This window comes from Thermoascus crustaceus (assembly GCF_041956765.1).
Source record: "Thermoascus crustaceus strain CBS 181.67 unplaced genomic scaffold VTN00scaffold_3, whole genome shotgun sequence".
Lineage (NCBI taxonomy): Eukaryota > Fungi > Ascomycota > Eurotiomycetes > Eurotiales > Thermoascaceae > Thermoascus > Thermoascus crustaceus.
The window spans coordinates 2,029,387-2,042,646 of NW_027192529.1; the positions used below are offsets into that span (position 1 = coordinate 2,029,387).

General features: G+C 50.4%; 5 protein-coding genes across 5 annotated transcripts; 2 read left to right on the forward strand and 3 right to left on the reverse strand.

Annotated features, from left to right (window-relative positions):
* Window positions 1–104: 104 nt before the first annotated feature.
* VTN00DRAFT_5940 (uncharacterized protein) lies at window positions 105–1,946 on the forward strand (the record flags this gene model as incomplete). Its single annotated transcript, XM_069432526.1, has 1 exon — window positions 105–1,946. One exon carries the CDS (start codon window positions 105–107, stop codon window positions 1,944–1,946), a length of 1,842 nt encoding a protein of 613 aa, XP_069288377.1.
* Window positions 1,947–2,395: 449 nt separating this feature from the next.
* On the reverse strand, window positions 2,396–3,892 carry VTN00DRAFT_5941 (uncharacterized protein; the record flags this gene model as incomplete). Its single annotated transcript, XM_069432527.1, has 2 exons — window positions 2,396–3,422; window positions 3,501–3,892. The coding sequence occupies 2 exons, from the start codon at window positions 3,890–3,892 to the stop codon at window positions 2,396–2,398; spliced, it is 1,419 nt and encodes a 472-aa protein (XP_069288378.1).
* Window positions 3,893–4,416: 524 nt separating this feature from the next.
* Window positions 4,417–5,493, reverse strand: VTN00DRAFT_5942 (uncharacterized protein; the record flags this gene model as incomplete). Its single annotated transcript, XM_069432528.1, has 3 exons — window positions 4,417–4,437; window positions 4,503–5,391; window positions 5,471–5,493. The coding sequence occupies 3 exons, from the start codon at window positions 5,491–5,493 to the stop codon at window positions 4,417–4,419; spliced, it is 933 nt and encodes a 310-aa protein (XP_069288379.1).
* A 420-nt stretch (window positions 5,494–5,913) lies between these two features.
* Window positions 5,914–11,320, forward strand: VTN00DRAFT_5943 (uncharacterized protein; the record flags this gene model as incomplete). The annotated part of the gene is made up of 11 exons (XM_069432529.1): window positions 5,914–6,045; window positions 6,124–6,233; window positions 6,301–6,425; window positions 6,579–6,621; window positions 6,684–6,688; window positions 7,750–7,954; window positions 8,008–9,655; window positions 9,711–10,010; window positions 10,061–10,170; window positions 10,223–10,551; window positions 10,605–11,320. The coding sequence occupies 11 exons, from the start codon at window positions 5,914–5,916 to the stop codon at window positions 11,318–11,320; spliced, it is 3,723 nt and encodes a 1,240-aa protein (XP_069288380.1).
* Window positions 11,321–11,858: 538 nt separating this feature from the next.
* On the reverse strand, window positions 11,859–13,192 carry VTN00DRAFT_5944 (uncharacterized protein; the record flags this gene model as incomplete). Its single annotated transcript, XM_069432530.1, has 3 exons — window positions 11,859–11,914; window positions 12,786–13,077; window positions 13,151–13,192. The coding sequence occupies 3 exons, from the start codon at window positions 13,190–13,192 to the stop codon at window positions 11,859–11,861; spliced, it is 390 nt and encodes a 129-aa protein (XP_069288381.1).
* Window positions 13,193–13,260: the final 68 nt, after the last annotated feature.

The following is a 13,260-nucleotide window of genomic DNA, read 5'->3' on the forward strand; positions in this document are numbered from 1 at the left end:
TCTTTTCCGGGAACGCAGGGCCGGGTCTCAGTTGCGCAAGAAGACTTACAGTACATGCAATGTTGAGCCGTTATATCTCCAAGCGGTTATAGACGGTGGCCAATATGATCATATCCTCACGTCAGAATCCCCCGAAGATGGCTCTGCGGAGGACTCCGACCACCAGCAGTTTTGGGCCGACGCCCCTGTCGAAGTATGGTCTACAAGCTACCTTTCTCGACTCACCTCTTCCCTCGCCGGGCCTCCCATCCATTCTTCCCCGCCATGGTAAGAAACCAGCATCGCGGTGGAAGCGAAAGATAGTTCGACTGCTCATCTGGATTGCCGGTTTGTTGGCCATACTCCGGTTAGCTCTACCTGCATTGAGACGAAAATCATCGATTGCAACAAACCACCCCTCGCCGGATGCAAAGTCATATGAGATCGTCGCAGCTGACGTGCTACCCGATAAACCGGTACCGATCATGGTGACTGACGAAAGAGGCCGGCAAAAATGGACAGTATCGATCCCATCTACCGTGGGTTTCCCACTGTCTCCTTCAGAATACTACGATATTTGCGCCCAATGCGATGAAATATCTCGACATGTCGCAAATATGAAAAGCAGGCGTTCAGTCAATCACGGCTACTACCACAAAGACCAGAACTTCATCGATGTTGCCGATGCTGAGAAGCACGGCTTGCTCCCAGAACAGGCAAGCGAACAGAAACATCACTCTTCTGGAAGAATCGTTGGTTTTGAGGATTCCCACTTGGGAGATAGGAGTTCAACGTCAGAGAACAACAATCAAGCCAACGTCTGTGAGAGAAGTCTCACGTACGTAATGCAGACCGAGGATGCCGGGCTAGGGAGGACTCTCATGGGCTTATGGATGAGCTACGGACTCGCTCGGAAAGAGGGGAGGGCTTTCTTCGTGGACGACACAAACTGGGCATACGGAAGATATACCACATACTTCAAGCCTCCGCCGAAACCGAACTGCCTCCCCCCGCCTCCGACGCACAGAGTGCCCTGTCCTCATCAAGCCCGTCACCTTGTTGTCTCAACGGCAACGGCGCCCTGGACGTTTGGGGATAGCTTTGTCGACTACTTCCAAGACTCGCGCAAGGCAGGAATCGCACGGCAGAAGCCTATATTCGACCTCCTGCGGGCTGGCTACGAGGCCCTGTTTAACCTGGCCGACGATGATGCGTCCTATCTCAGCAAACGCGTCGGAGAGCTTGAGGCGTCAACTCGCAAGAAAGGGGGCATCCAGGTTGGCGTCCATGTTCGCCGCGGTGATCTGCACCCTCTGGAGTTCCAATATGAGAGATCCTACATCCCCCTTGAAAAGTATGCTGACGCCGCTAGACGATTCATCGAATCCACGCTCAACAGTCATCCTGACGAGCATACCAAGGTGGACGTCGTGATGTCTTCGAAGGTGGTCCTAGCCTCGGATGATCCTGAGGTCTACGATGCTGCGGAGCTGAGGAACGCCGAAAAGGCACAACAACGCATCTCGCTGGCAAGCAAGTCAGCCATCGATGCGGTTGTGGCCTCTTTGGGCCAGGCGAAGAAGCCCATGGAAGAAAACGTCGGGTGGGAGGGAGGCTTTTTCAAAGACATATTTTGGTCCCTGGGTGCGCCACCTTCAACGCCCGCTGCGGGCAGTCCATTGCCATCCAGGCGGAAACCTACTCCTCATCCACGCAGCGAGCAGATTGCTAGGACAAGTGATTTTCACTTCCACCCCACCGAACAGGCCCTTAAGCTTCGGGAACTGATCGGCCGTGCCTACCTCCTCGACCTTGCGGTCCTCGGCCACGCAGATAGGATCGTCTGTGGTGTCAGCAGTATCACCTGTCGTCTCTTAGCTGTGATGATGGGCTGGGACCGGGCGCTTTTAGGGAGCGGATGGCAAAATGTAGACGGCAGCTGGAATTGGAGTGGTAGCCTCTCGTGAAAAGAAATGGTTGTTGGAGATATTAGGTACTTTTGGCTTTCTATGCACAGCGAGAGATGTGCTGTAAATACATCTCATACATATGGCTCCTTAATTGTCTACGAAAAGATCCAGAATCTCTTGTTTCTCTGAGTTTGAAATAAATCATGCAAGCAGCTTCAGTGGCCGTGCCCTCGCATTTCACTAAAGAATTGAAATCAAATTAATTACTTCATTAATATATCTGTCAATGCCATCAAAGAGCGAAGCACACCATTGCAGTATAGCTGCATTGAACTGACGCCAAAGAGACTTGCCACATCTCTGTCTCGTGTCTCTTGGAAACCGAGACATCAAATTCTGCCTACAGCCTGCTCTCCTGCACTCACACAGTGTCCCAGAATGCCCAGATCGACCGAGTCCGCCAGACATTCGACAGACAGCAATTTCAGCAGCTAACGTCATCAGGTCTATGCGACGATCTCGAATTCCGAAGTCCTCTCCTTAGCAAAGACGCCTCGCCACTCCTCCCACAATCGCTGTAGCTCACGTACATATCTAGCATGCAGTTCGTCTACATAAGCGTCATCGATTTGGTCCCTATTTTGCTGCTGGACAACCCGAATGGGCCTGCCGACGACGATATTTAGCGGACGACGATATGGCATCAAACCCACATCATAGTTAAATACACCGCGGGCGTGAAACAGTGGTATAGTGAAGCCCATCGTTCGTTTGATAAGCATCTGGAATTTGTGGATGATCGGATGCTGGTCTGAGCGCACTTGTTCATACAGCTCGTTTTCACCGAATGCAAGAACGGGTACGAGGTCCGCCCCAGTGCGGATGGCCAATTTTACAAAGCCTTTGCGTCTTTTGAGTACAAGGCGGATCGAATGCGGCTGTGCGTCAAGGGACTCACGGGCACCGCCAATGACAATTGTGATAGCCCGGCCCATTCCTTCACCATCAGTACCCCCTTTGGTAAGCAAATTCTCGCAAGATTCGCGAGACACGCTTGCAAGTCCCATTGCGAGAGCATAATCCCTGTAGAATGGAATCCGAAAGTTGGAGTCAAGTGTAAGCAGGGTATTGGTGATTCCCGGGAAGAGCCGCGAAAAGCCGAGCGCTTCCGTAGCAAATGCCGCAAATGCCCCGTGGGAGATGATTCCATGAGGGTGGTACCCGAAGATATATTTGCGAGTCGGCGGGAGTGGCTCGGATCGGTGCAGACGCGCAGGGAAATAAGACGCGTAGAGTGACCAAAGACGCAGAGAACGCAAAAAGGGACTACGGCGGCTAAGTGTCCCTGAAGTAGCGGAAGTGGAAAAAAGCGATATATAGATCAAATATGGCAAAAGCAATGGCCAGAATAAGGGTATGGCACAGGCAAAGAAGAACGACGTCAGGAATATTGCAATGGTCAGCGTATGATAGAGGACAACAAGCGTCTGAAGACGCCGCTCAAGGCCGATGTTCAAGGGCGCCCAGCGAATGCTGCAGATTGATTGTCAGCATGCCAAAGCCATGCAAAAGCGCACGAAACTCAGCTTCAGAGCGGGCAGTGTGTCTCACCCACTTCTCTCCCCAGACTTTCCAGAGTGCTGGCCCAACATGCGCTCTACTTTTCCGTCTTGGACAGGCTTTCCTTCATTCCTCCGCAGCGGGTCGTTCGCGGCTGTGTTTGGGCCATTGGAACCATACTTCTCTGCACCAGTGAGAGCACTGTCAACGGAAGAACTCCCGGTATGATGCGCGTTTGGACCGCCTGCAGAGGGCAGTTCGTAGGGTTGTGGCGATTGCAGATGTTGATTTTCTTTTAACTCAGAGGCACCTGCCACATGGTTTGAGACGACGGCCCCGGAGTCTTCTGCAGCGACGGGGTAGCGTTTGGAAGAGAGGCTGGAAGCGGGGCGCTCCTCGGGTCTCAACGACTCTAAGTTCAGAACAGGACCAGATGAAGACATCTAGGGCATCGATTTAGAGAGATTTGGAGACGCAAGTCAAAGAACGGTTGTGCGTTTCGGCGGACGAGATACGGCAGCGGCTCGTGCTGGAGAGAGCAGACGACCAAAGGGGCTGACAGTCGAAAAAAGCATCAGATCAGAGGGACGGAGCTGGGCAGCATGACGCCATCATGCCCGACAAAGAGCTGGGGGGAAAGAAACCGCGACTCAGGCACACGGAGGGAAAGTCTGGACGGAGAAGCAGGAGCGAGGCTGAAGAAAAGAGGAAAGAGCGATGACGTTCGAGGTCGCGCGAGCTGCATGTGTCTCCGGTTTCTGGTTTCCCATTGGTTCGTTCCCGCCTCGCCATCCTCGGCAGCCCCTGGAAGAACTTAAGGGGCGTCTCGTTAGGGTAAGCGGTCTACAGATCGGGCATCTCATGTTAAGCAGCAGGTATTCTATTGCGCTGCATATAAATATAGAATATTCTAAATCGTAGGAAACATCCCCAGAAAAGCCGCGCCTGGCAACACTGCATACAAAGTTTACGACTTGACCATAAATATCTGTTCAAGTTAGCCGATTGTTGACGCAGACAAAGTGCTGCAAGAAACATATGGTTCTCAATTACCTCATTTAGCGATTTATCATCCATGAGAGCTCTCTTTTTCTGCTGAATGTGTCTGCTTCTGAAAGCATGCCTTCCCATGGGTATGCGCTCCCTCGGTTTTGTTGCTTCCGGCGGTGAATCTTCAGTCTCTCCGGTCGTCCCAGTCTCTGAACGAGGCTGGCTAGCGGGTCGCTTCGACGATTTTTTATTTCGCTCGTCATCTTCAGTTTCACCACTGTCACCTGTTCGTTTCCGCTTCTTGGATTTCTTCTTCCGCTTCTTCTTCTCAGGAGTAGAAGCACCATCATCCCAAGCCGGTTCTGTGGGCAAAGCGTTCCGCCTGGACGTGTCCGACGCAGCACCGCTCTCCGGTGGATCTGTCGATGAATCCACAAGTCCTTCGGTGCTGGTGTCGGTAACTGCATTCTTTCGTTGTCTATCTGAAGATTCCTTGGAACGAGACTCCTGGCCGTTTCTGTCCGCATTCTTGGCAGCAAGAGGCTCGAAGTTTTCGTGGACTAAAAAGCCGCCGCTTATAAATCTCGGCGACTGCCATTTCTTTTCAGCATAACGAGCCAGCTTGATATCATCACGCTTCCGCTGTTCTTTCTCTAGCTCCAAGTCACTCTTGCCGTTGAGTCGCCCCAACAGTCCTTGAAAAGCATCAAGTCCAGTAGGCTCATCTGCGAGGTCGCGCTTCGGCCGGGCGCCCAGACCGAGAGTATCATCTTTAAGTGCGATTCGAATGTGAGTTGCACTGGCGGCGGTAAACGTATCAGCATGTGCCGCATTGCGCGCTCCCAAAAAGCTGCCGGGGGTCCACCCCTGGGCGCTTAGAATCTTATGACCATATCCACTTGTCGATCGAGCCCAATTTGTATTATTTGGGTCGTGCGATATCTTTGTCCTCCTAGATATATAAGTGTTAGCGGTCGATCAGTTGGCGTATGCATTGGGTGGCCCCATGGACACAAAGTCGTGCTGCTTACTTTCGAGGTTCTGCCAGTCCCATCTGCGGCCACGAGTCGAAAGAAGACGCGGCTTATCCTTGCCAGCAGTTTCCTAGGGAGTCTGCGGACGGTCTTCACTGATGCCCGAGGACTATTCCGGCCGAGGTGGGTGGAACCAGGTTATTTTTTATCTCGAAGAATTTAATCCGCTCCGCTAGGTGGTAAGTTAGGTGTGCTGAGTAAGCGGGTCTTGATAAGTTAACCTATGTTAACTAAACTAGTTAACTAGTTAACTAGTTACCGCCCTGCGGTGGTCCGCGCTCCATACAATCAGTACTACTGCGAGTATGCGATTCTCAGCTTCTTGGCCACCGTGGGCGCTGAATGATCGAAAACAGCGACAAAGAAGACATCTGTACATCGAAAGTATAACTAACTTATCATTTTTTCAAATATCTTGCACTTCTAGACTAGACTGAGCTATGGCTAGGAGACGAGGAGGTCGCCGGTTTCGATCTCCCCGTCGTCAAGCTCAACCACTACCGTCCCATAGACAAAATGGGCAGGTATCTGCAGGTCTGTTGGGTGAGCTGGTTAAGGGGATAAATGAATCTGTGAGCTAAGTGTGACATTCGATACGAGATGTTGGAGGTAGTCTCCCAATCAGACTAACGCTCTTCTTTCGTGCCCAGACGAAGAAGTGCAGCGAAGAGAGGCAGAAACTCTGGGATAACCACCGGTCAAGGGTCCAGAAGGTAGAAGCAGACATATTAAGCCTGATTCATACTAGGAGGTCGCATTTGTATGTCTGCCATGCATCCCATTTCGCTGAAAATTCCGGCTGCCGCCGATGTCTAATGCTCCAGCAGTATCAAGTACCGTGCAGCTCAGATCAAACAGCTCTTTCAACTCGTGAAGAAACGGGCTGAGGTCGAAAATCACATACTGTCCAGGATTCAAGGCTTGCATGACATCTACTGCTCTGCCAGTAACGGTGTGCAGGGCCTTCTCGGGGCACAGCTGTCCAAACTGAGCTGAAGACGCACGTGTCAGATTCTCAAGCTGTGCACTTCTCTCTCCGATACAATGGGCTGCAGCGAGCGACATCGCTTGTCGACTTGAAATCTTGCGCAACCGCAAACCGCAGCGGCTCTGCTAGGAGATAGGTTATGTTTCTATTTCCTTAAAAGGTCTGTCTACTAGTAACCTCCATCTCCCTGCTGCCAGGCAACAACTCAATCTTTGTTATTAGGGCAGGTACTTAGGAATCTCTTACAACTAGTCTTTTCTCGATAACTGTAGTCAAGGATAGCTCGGGTACCACTGGCAAAGGAAGTAAGAGACTTAAGGGTGGAGAAAACCAAGAATACATTGAGGAGGGCAGCGCAAAGAGGAAGCTGAAGCTAGAGGCGCGAGAGGACCAAGTATTATATTACAACAATGATAATAATGTGAACCGAACTATATTCCTAGCTTGTGCTTCTTATGTACATCGAAAGCTGCGACCACACTGTGACTTCAAGCTCACGCCAAGCCGGAGCGGGAAGAGCGGAGCAGTCGAGCGACCCCGGACCACTGTACGGCCCTTGCTGACTGCTCCCTAGACTAGAGAGACTCGAGCATAGCTGGGCCCAGCGCTGCGTACATACATCAGATATTTATCGCCCGGTACGTTGGCCAAGCAGCTTGTCTACCTACCTCGCTTTTAGCACGAGACGCGGCGGACGTTCTGCCTGCTCTCTCTTCTCTTTCTCCCGGGCACCATATATTCCGTAGCTTCACCTCGCTCGCTTTCTCGCACTGAGGGTAAGCACTGAAGACAGGTGGACATATGTACCTAGGCGTTATGGGCTTTAGCAGATGAAAATCTGCGACGAGTTGATGGTCCATTCCTTCCAGTAGACCACATTGCTTGTCTGGACCATGTCTACTCTACGCGTTCTCTGTTGCGACCATCCCCAACGTACAATTGCTCTGACTACAAACGAATATGCATTGATCTTCCGACACACTCCGTCGCTGGCAGAGTCGCAGAGCAGCACGGCTCGCCAAAGCATTGATACACCCCGTTGCATGGTCGAATTCTCCAGTCTTTCATCTGTGGATCTTGGAGATTACAGACACTTGGCAGACGGACACGGTACCCTCGGCCTCATCACGTTGAATAATGATGTTTTCCTATGTGTTGTCACTGCCTCCTCCAGAGCTGCAACCGTCAGGCCAGGGGAGACTGTTTTGAGGATTGATAATGTGGAATTCTGTATGTTGTCGTTTTCCCTATACTTCATTACCTGATGACCTTAAACTGACCAAGATAGTCTGCGTAAATCGTTCTGATTATGAAAATGGTCTGGATTACGAGTTGGGATCGCGGTTTGCAGCAGAAGAGCCCAATTATGGTAGCGGCTATGAGGGCAGGGATGTTGTCACAGACCATCCGTTCCTGGCCCTCAAGAAGCTTCTGAACGATGGTAGCTTCTACTATAGCCTTGATTTCAACCTTACCGATCGTCTTCAGGACCGGTGAGTGAAGCCAGGTGTTTGTTGACTGGTCCTAGCTGACACGCAACTGTCAGTTCTGACGAGTCTGCCGCTCTTTACATCGAAAGTCTTGATGAAGACATGCTCTGGAACTCATACATGATCAGCCCTCTCCTACTCTTCAGAAGTCGCTTGGCAGACCATGAGAAGGAAAGCCTCGATTCATCCCGTATTCTCACGTCTGTCATACGAGGCTTTGCTGGTACACTTACAATTCCGGCTTCGGTTCCCCTGTTGCCTCAAGTGCGGTCCAACCTCCCTTCTACGTTGACCGTAATTTCTCGCCAATCTTCACGGCGGGCGGGTACGCGATTCAATTCCAGAGGCATTGATGATGACGGAAATGTTGCGAATTTTGTGGAGACCGAAACAGTCCTATGGTGCCCTCCGGGAATAAGTTTCTCTTATGTTCAAGTGCGCGGTTCTGTACCCATCTTCTGGGAACAAACCTCTGGTCTTCTCCCTGGACAACAAAAGATTGAAATCACGAGATCTTTCGAGGCCACGCAGCATGCTTTCGATAAGCACTTCGAGTATCTTGAATTGGAATATGGAGCAGTACACGTGGTCAACCTCCTTAGCGAGGAAAAATCTGGGGAGGCGCAGCTGTCAGCAAAATTCCGTGAACATATTGCGAGAAGCTCCCTCAGGCGCAAGGCTGAGCTCGGCGCGTCGTCTGAACACAACCTTCTGCGGTCCACCGAATTTGATTTCCACGCAGAAACTCGCGGACCAATAGGCTACGAAGGCAGCAGTCAAATCAGACATAAGATTGAACATTCCTTAGATGGGTTTGCCTACTTCCTATCCGAAGATGTCTTTGGCGCAGCGGATTCCCTTTCCAACGAAAGGGACGAGTCCAAGAGTTCGACTGTCATTCTGCAGCAGGAGGGTGTTTTCCGGACAAATTGTCTTGACTGTCTCGACAGGACAAATCTTGTACAGACAATAATCAGTCTCATGGCCCTGGAATCTTTCCTAGGTCAGCAAGGGGGAGCAGTAGTCCCAGACTTTCAGATGAGACACTCAAGTCTGTGGGCGGATAATGGTGATGCTCTGTCAAAGATCTATGCCGGCACAGGTGCGCTCAAGAGCTCATTTACAAGGCACGGCAAAATGTCACTTGCCGGGGCTTTTGCAGATGCGCGTAAGAGCGCCACGCGCTTGTATGTCAATAACTTCGCCGACAAGGCAAGACAGAATACCATAGACCTTCTATTAGGGAACTTGACGAATCAAGTGTCGGTGCATTTGTATGACCCAATAAACGAAATGGTCACTGCTGAGCTGAGCCGACGGGTTGCGGAATATTCGTCAACTAAAACCATACGAATATGGGCTGGAACCTTCAACCTAAATGGCCGGAGAGAGGGTGCTACTGCTGACCTTTCCCCGTGGCTCTTCCCGCCATTGGAGGAGTCTCTGGAGGACCCGACTATTGTCGCTGTTGGGTTCCAAGAAATTGTGGAATTAAGCCCGCAACAGATAATGTCTACCGACCCTAGGACACGCAGGGCATGGGAAGAAGCTGTGAAGGACTGCTTGAATCGCCATTCTGAACAAAAAGGGACTGGGAAATATGTGCTACTGCGAAGTGGCCAACTTGTTGGTGCCGCCCTTTTGATATACGTGAAAGCAGATGTGCTTGGAGACATCAAGAACGTGGAAGGGAGTGTAAAGAAGGCAAGTCTCATTCGTAGGATGTGTTTGTTATACCTATTAACCAATTCACACAAAGACGGGTCTTTCGGGGATTGGAGGTAACAAAGGTGGATGCGCCATTCGGTTCGAATATTCAAGCACGCGGATCTGCTTCGTTACCGCACATCTCGCCGCAGGATTTGCCAACTATGACGAGAGAAACAGAGATTACGAGACTATCAGCAACGGTCTCAGGTTCCAAAGGAACAGATCGATTGAAGATCACGACACTGTCATATGGCTGGGCGACTTTAATTATCGAATAGGACTCAGCGACCAGAGAGTCAGGGAGCTGGTCCGGCAAAGGAAGTATGATAAACTATACGAAAATGATCAGGTATCTCCCCTCGTCCAAGAAATGCGTTTTTTCGTTCTAACATTGTATAGTTGAACCTGCAAATGGTTGCAGGCAGGACATTTCAATTTTATTCGGAGGCCCCAATCAATTTCCCTCCAACGTACAAATATAACATAGGGACAGATGAATACGATAACTCGTAAGGTTATTCCCACAAGTTTCTGTACCTGAGACGTACTGATTCCTTCTAGAGAGAAGGCCCGCATTCCTGCCTGGTGCGATAGAGTTCTATGGAAAGGTGCAAATATCCGACAGGAGCACTATAATACAGCCGATCTTCGATTCTCAGATCATCGTCCCGTATGGGCTACATTTGAGTGTACAATAAGCATCGTTGATGAGAAGTTGAAGGATCAACTTAGTCGTTTCCTTTATGATAAAAGGAAACATGACATCGGCGACCTGACTACACTTGTTGGACTTGAAGATACAGAAGATGGGGAGCTGACGGGATATGGATCCATTGCGCCCGGATTGCCGCCAGCGAGCTCAGATCATCATAAATGGTGGTTGGGCCTCGGTATGTAACCTCAAAATCACCCCTAAGGTGAGATATTTAACTGACAGAAAAAGGTGCTCCGGTGCGATCGACGGTCAGACCTCCAGCGGATGGATTGATTCCGAATCCGCATCGGAAATCCAACCCTTTCGCGTCCAGTGAAGAGCCGGACTGGGTTTACGCACCGGGTTCAGCGGATGGAAGGAAGGGTTCGGGGTTCGATCCCAAGTCCACATCCTCGAGGGGAATCGCTCCACCGAAGCCTCCAGCGCCAAGGCGACATGGGAAATCGAATATGCTGCTTGATCAATCCGATACAGTTACTGAACCCAGGGACGTTCCGTTCGGGGAAACCAGCACATCTACACCAGCATCAGGCAAGACGTTGGGAGAGCCGAAGGCACCACCGCCTGTACCGAAGAAGCCCGCCTTATTGAGCTCTTCGCATAATCCAAATAATGGTGCCAGTTCCTCCTCGTCCAGGTCTTCAACTACGAGTTCGACGCATGTCCATGGACTGAAAGACGGAGGCGAGTGGAGACCCCCTCTTCCAGCCCGCAGAATAGAGAGCACAGATGAAAGTCTCTTGCAGCGAAACGAAACTCGGTCCACGCCTTTCTGGTCGACAGGCTCAGCCCCCGCAGCAGTGCGGACAAGTGAGATTAATAGAGCCCATCTCCCGTCCCGAGAATCTACGGATAAGGTTAACCAAGGTGCTGCAAGCGATCTTCTAGATAACGATACTGATGAAGCCCTGAAAGATTGGAAGCCTCTCCTCCCTCAGAGATAGAAAATTTCCACGCCCCTTGACATCTTGACCTAAGGTCCTGGCCTTCTCAGTGATGCCCTGGATGGAATTCAGTGCAGAAGCCTTAAAGGCCATACTTGAGCGGTCATCGTTGAGAATATGGAGTCACAACTCAGAAATATAGCAAGTCGGGTCCGTTGTAATATCATCATTCTTCAAACCCTGCCAAACATGGTGGGGGCTTGGAATTGCCGAAGAGGGTGATTATAGGCATGACGACTTAGTTGAGGGGTGCCGGGATCATTTGATGTGAAGCTGACCGCTCACAATATTGTGCGATGAAGCCCTAAAAGTTCAACAAGAAGTAGCACAAGACAAAAGAGTTGGAAATGATGCCGACTCCAAGATGGCCTTAATAGCCGTAAGAACATGGGCAGACCAAGTACCAGCCAAGGTTATGCCACCCTCCGGATTCGGGCCCCATTTCAACATGCATGACCTGTCTCGGTGCAAACAAAGGACAGGAAATCTAGATATTGGTGTTAATCTCAGAGCACGTGCTCCAATCGTTTGAAGCACTCTACGACTGGGTTAAACGAGTATTTCTGAGCGCTAAAGGGAGAGTCATTAAAGGGCCTAGAATCAAAGTCAATTGCCGCTCTAATATCAAGTGTCACATCGTTCCATGAGACATCTGATCCAGTTGATAGATCTCTAAGGGTATCGGAATAATGACCAAACATGAATCAGGGCAATAATATGAAACAAACAGGTATACCCCGAACCTCTCCCCCCAAAGTCTCTCGTTTTTTCTGACTTTTTCTTTCTCTTTTTGGAAAACGCAAAACATCATTGAAGGTTCTAATCATCATAGAGTAGATCATGGATTGCCGGAATAAAGACAGCGTTATAGAAAAACTCCCTATTGAGTCACAAGCAACCAATCCAGGTTACACCGAGAGGGAAGCCATGCGACCCCAAAGTAGTCCATGCGAAAAGCAGGATTCAAGTAGCCGGAAGTCGAGTAAGACGCGAGATAGCTAGGCAGTTGTGGGAACTTCTCCAGTAGAGACGCCTGAGGTAGATAGACACACATCATACAGTGATGACTCGAGTAACGGTCCGCCGGCTGTATTCCGTCCGGCCGGTTGACGGGACTTCCCAAATCATGACCCATCTAATTTTTCGACGGCTAGAAACCCAACGCATTCACATGCCACAGCAAGAATCATCATTTTACTGTACTACTTAGACTTTTTTTCCACTTTTAAAGGTCTATTTGGCTTTCCGCCAACCATCCACATGGCAAATGCTGAAGGATCAGAAACTTTTTGGCGGGATTTTTTGGCACCTGGAGGAGCACGATGGTTAAAGACAAGAACTTCTCGTGGGGAAATAGAAGAGCTCTCATCAAAGAAATCAAAATGGTGTTGCGGCCCGTCACTATTGAGCAGACTCCATGGAGGGAGCGGGAGAGGAACAGTAGAGTAGGGAGTGTTAAACTTACCTGCGGACTCTGGTTTTTTCTTCGGCTCCTCGACAACAGCAACAGCAGCATTTTCCTCTTCGGCTAGGGGCAGGGGTGGGGGTGGTGGGGGAGGAGGATCAGGAGTTTTGGGTTTCTCGGGGATCGGCCACATGTGCATCGTTATGGTCCAATCCGGCTCAATCACAGTCTCCCAAACTTGGGGGAGAATGATATCACCGTTTGGACCTACTAAATCGTAATGTCCTTCAGCGACATGCGGTCCTATGACCTCAACATGGAGAAAGGCCTGACGTATAAGTTCTTCCATGCCCTGGTGTTGGCAGAAGTCAGTGAACACTTGGGAAGTTGATCAGAAGGCTAAAGGCTCCTTACCTGCCACGTACAGCACAGGTGGAATGGGAAACTGAATTTTCTCCCAACTGCATCTTTAAATTTAATAGGCTTTTTCTTCTCTGGGGGAGGTGGATTCGCAGCTGCAGCGGCTGCAGCCTCT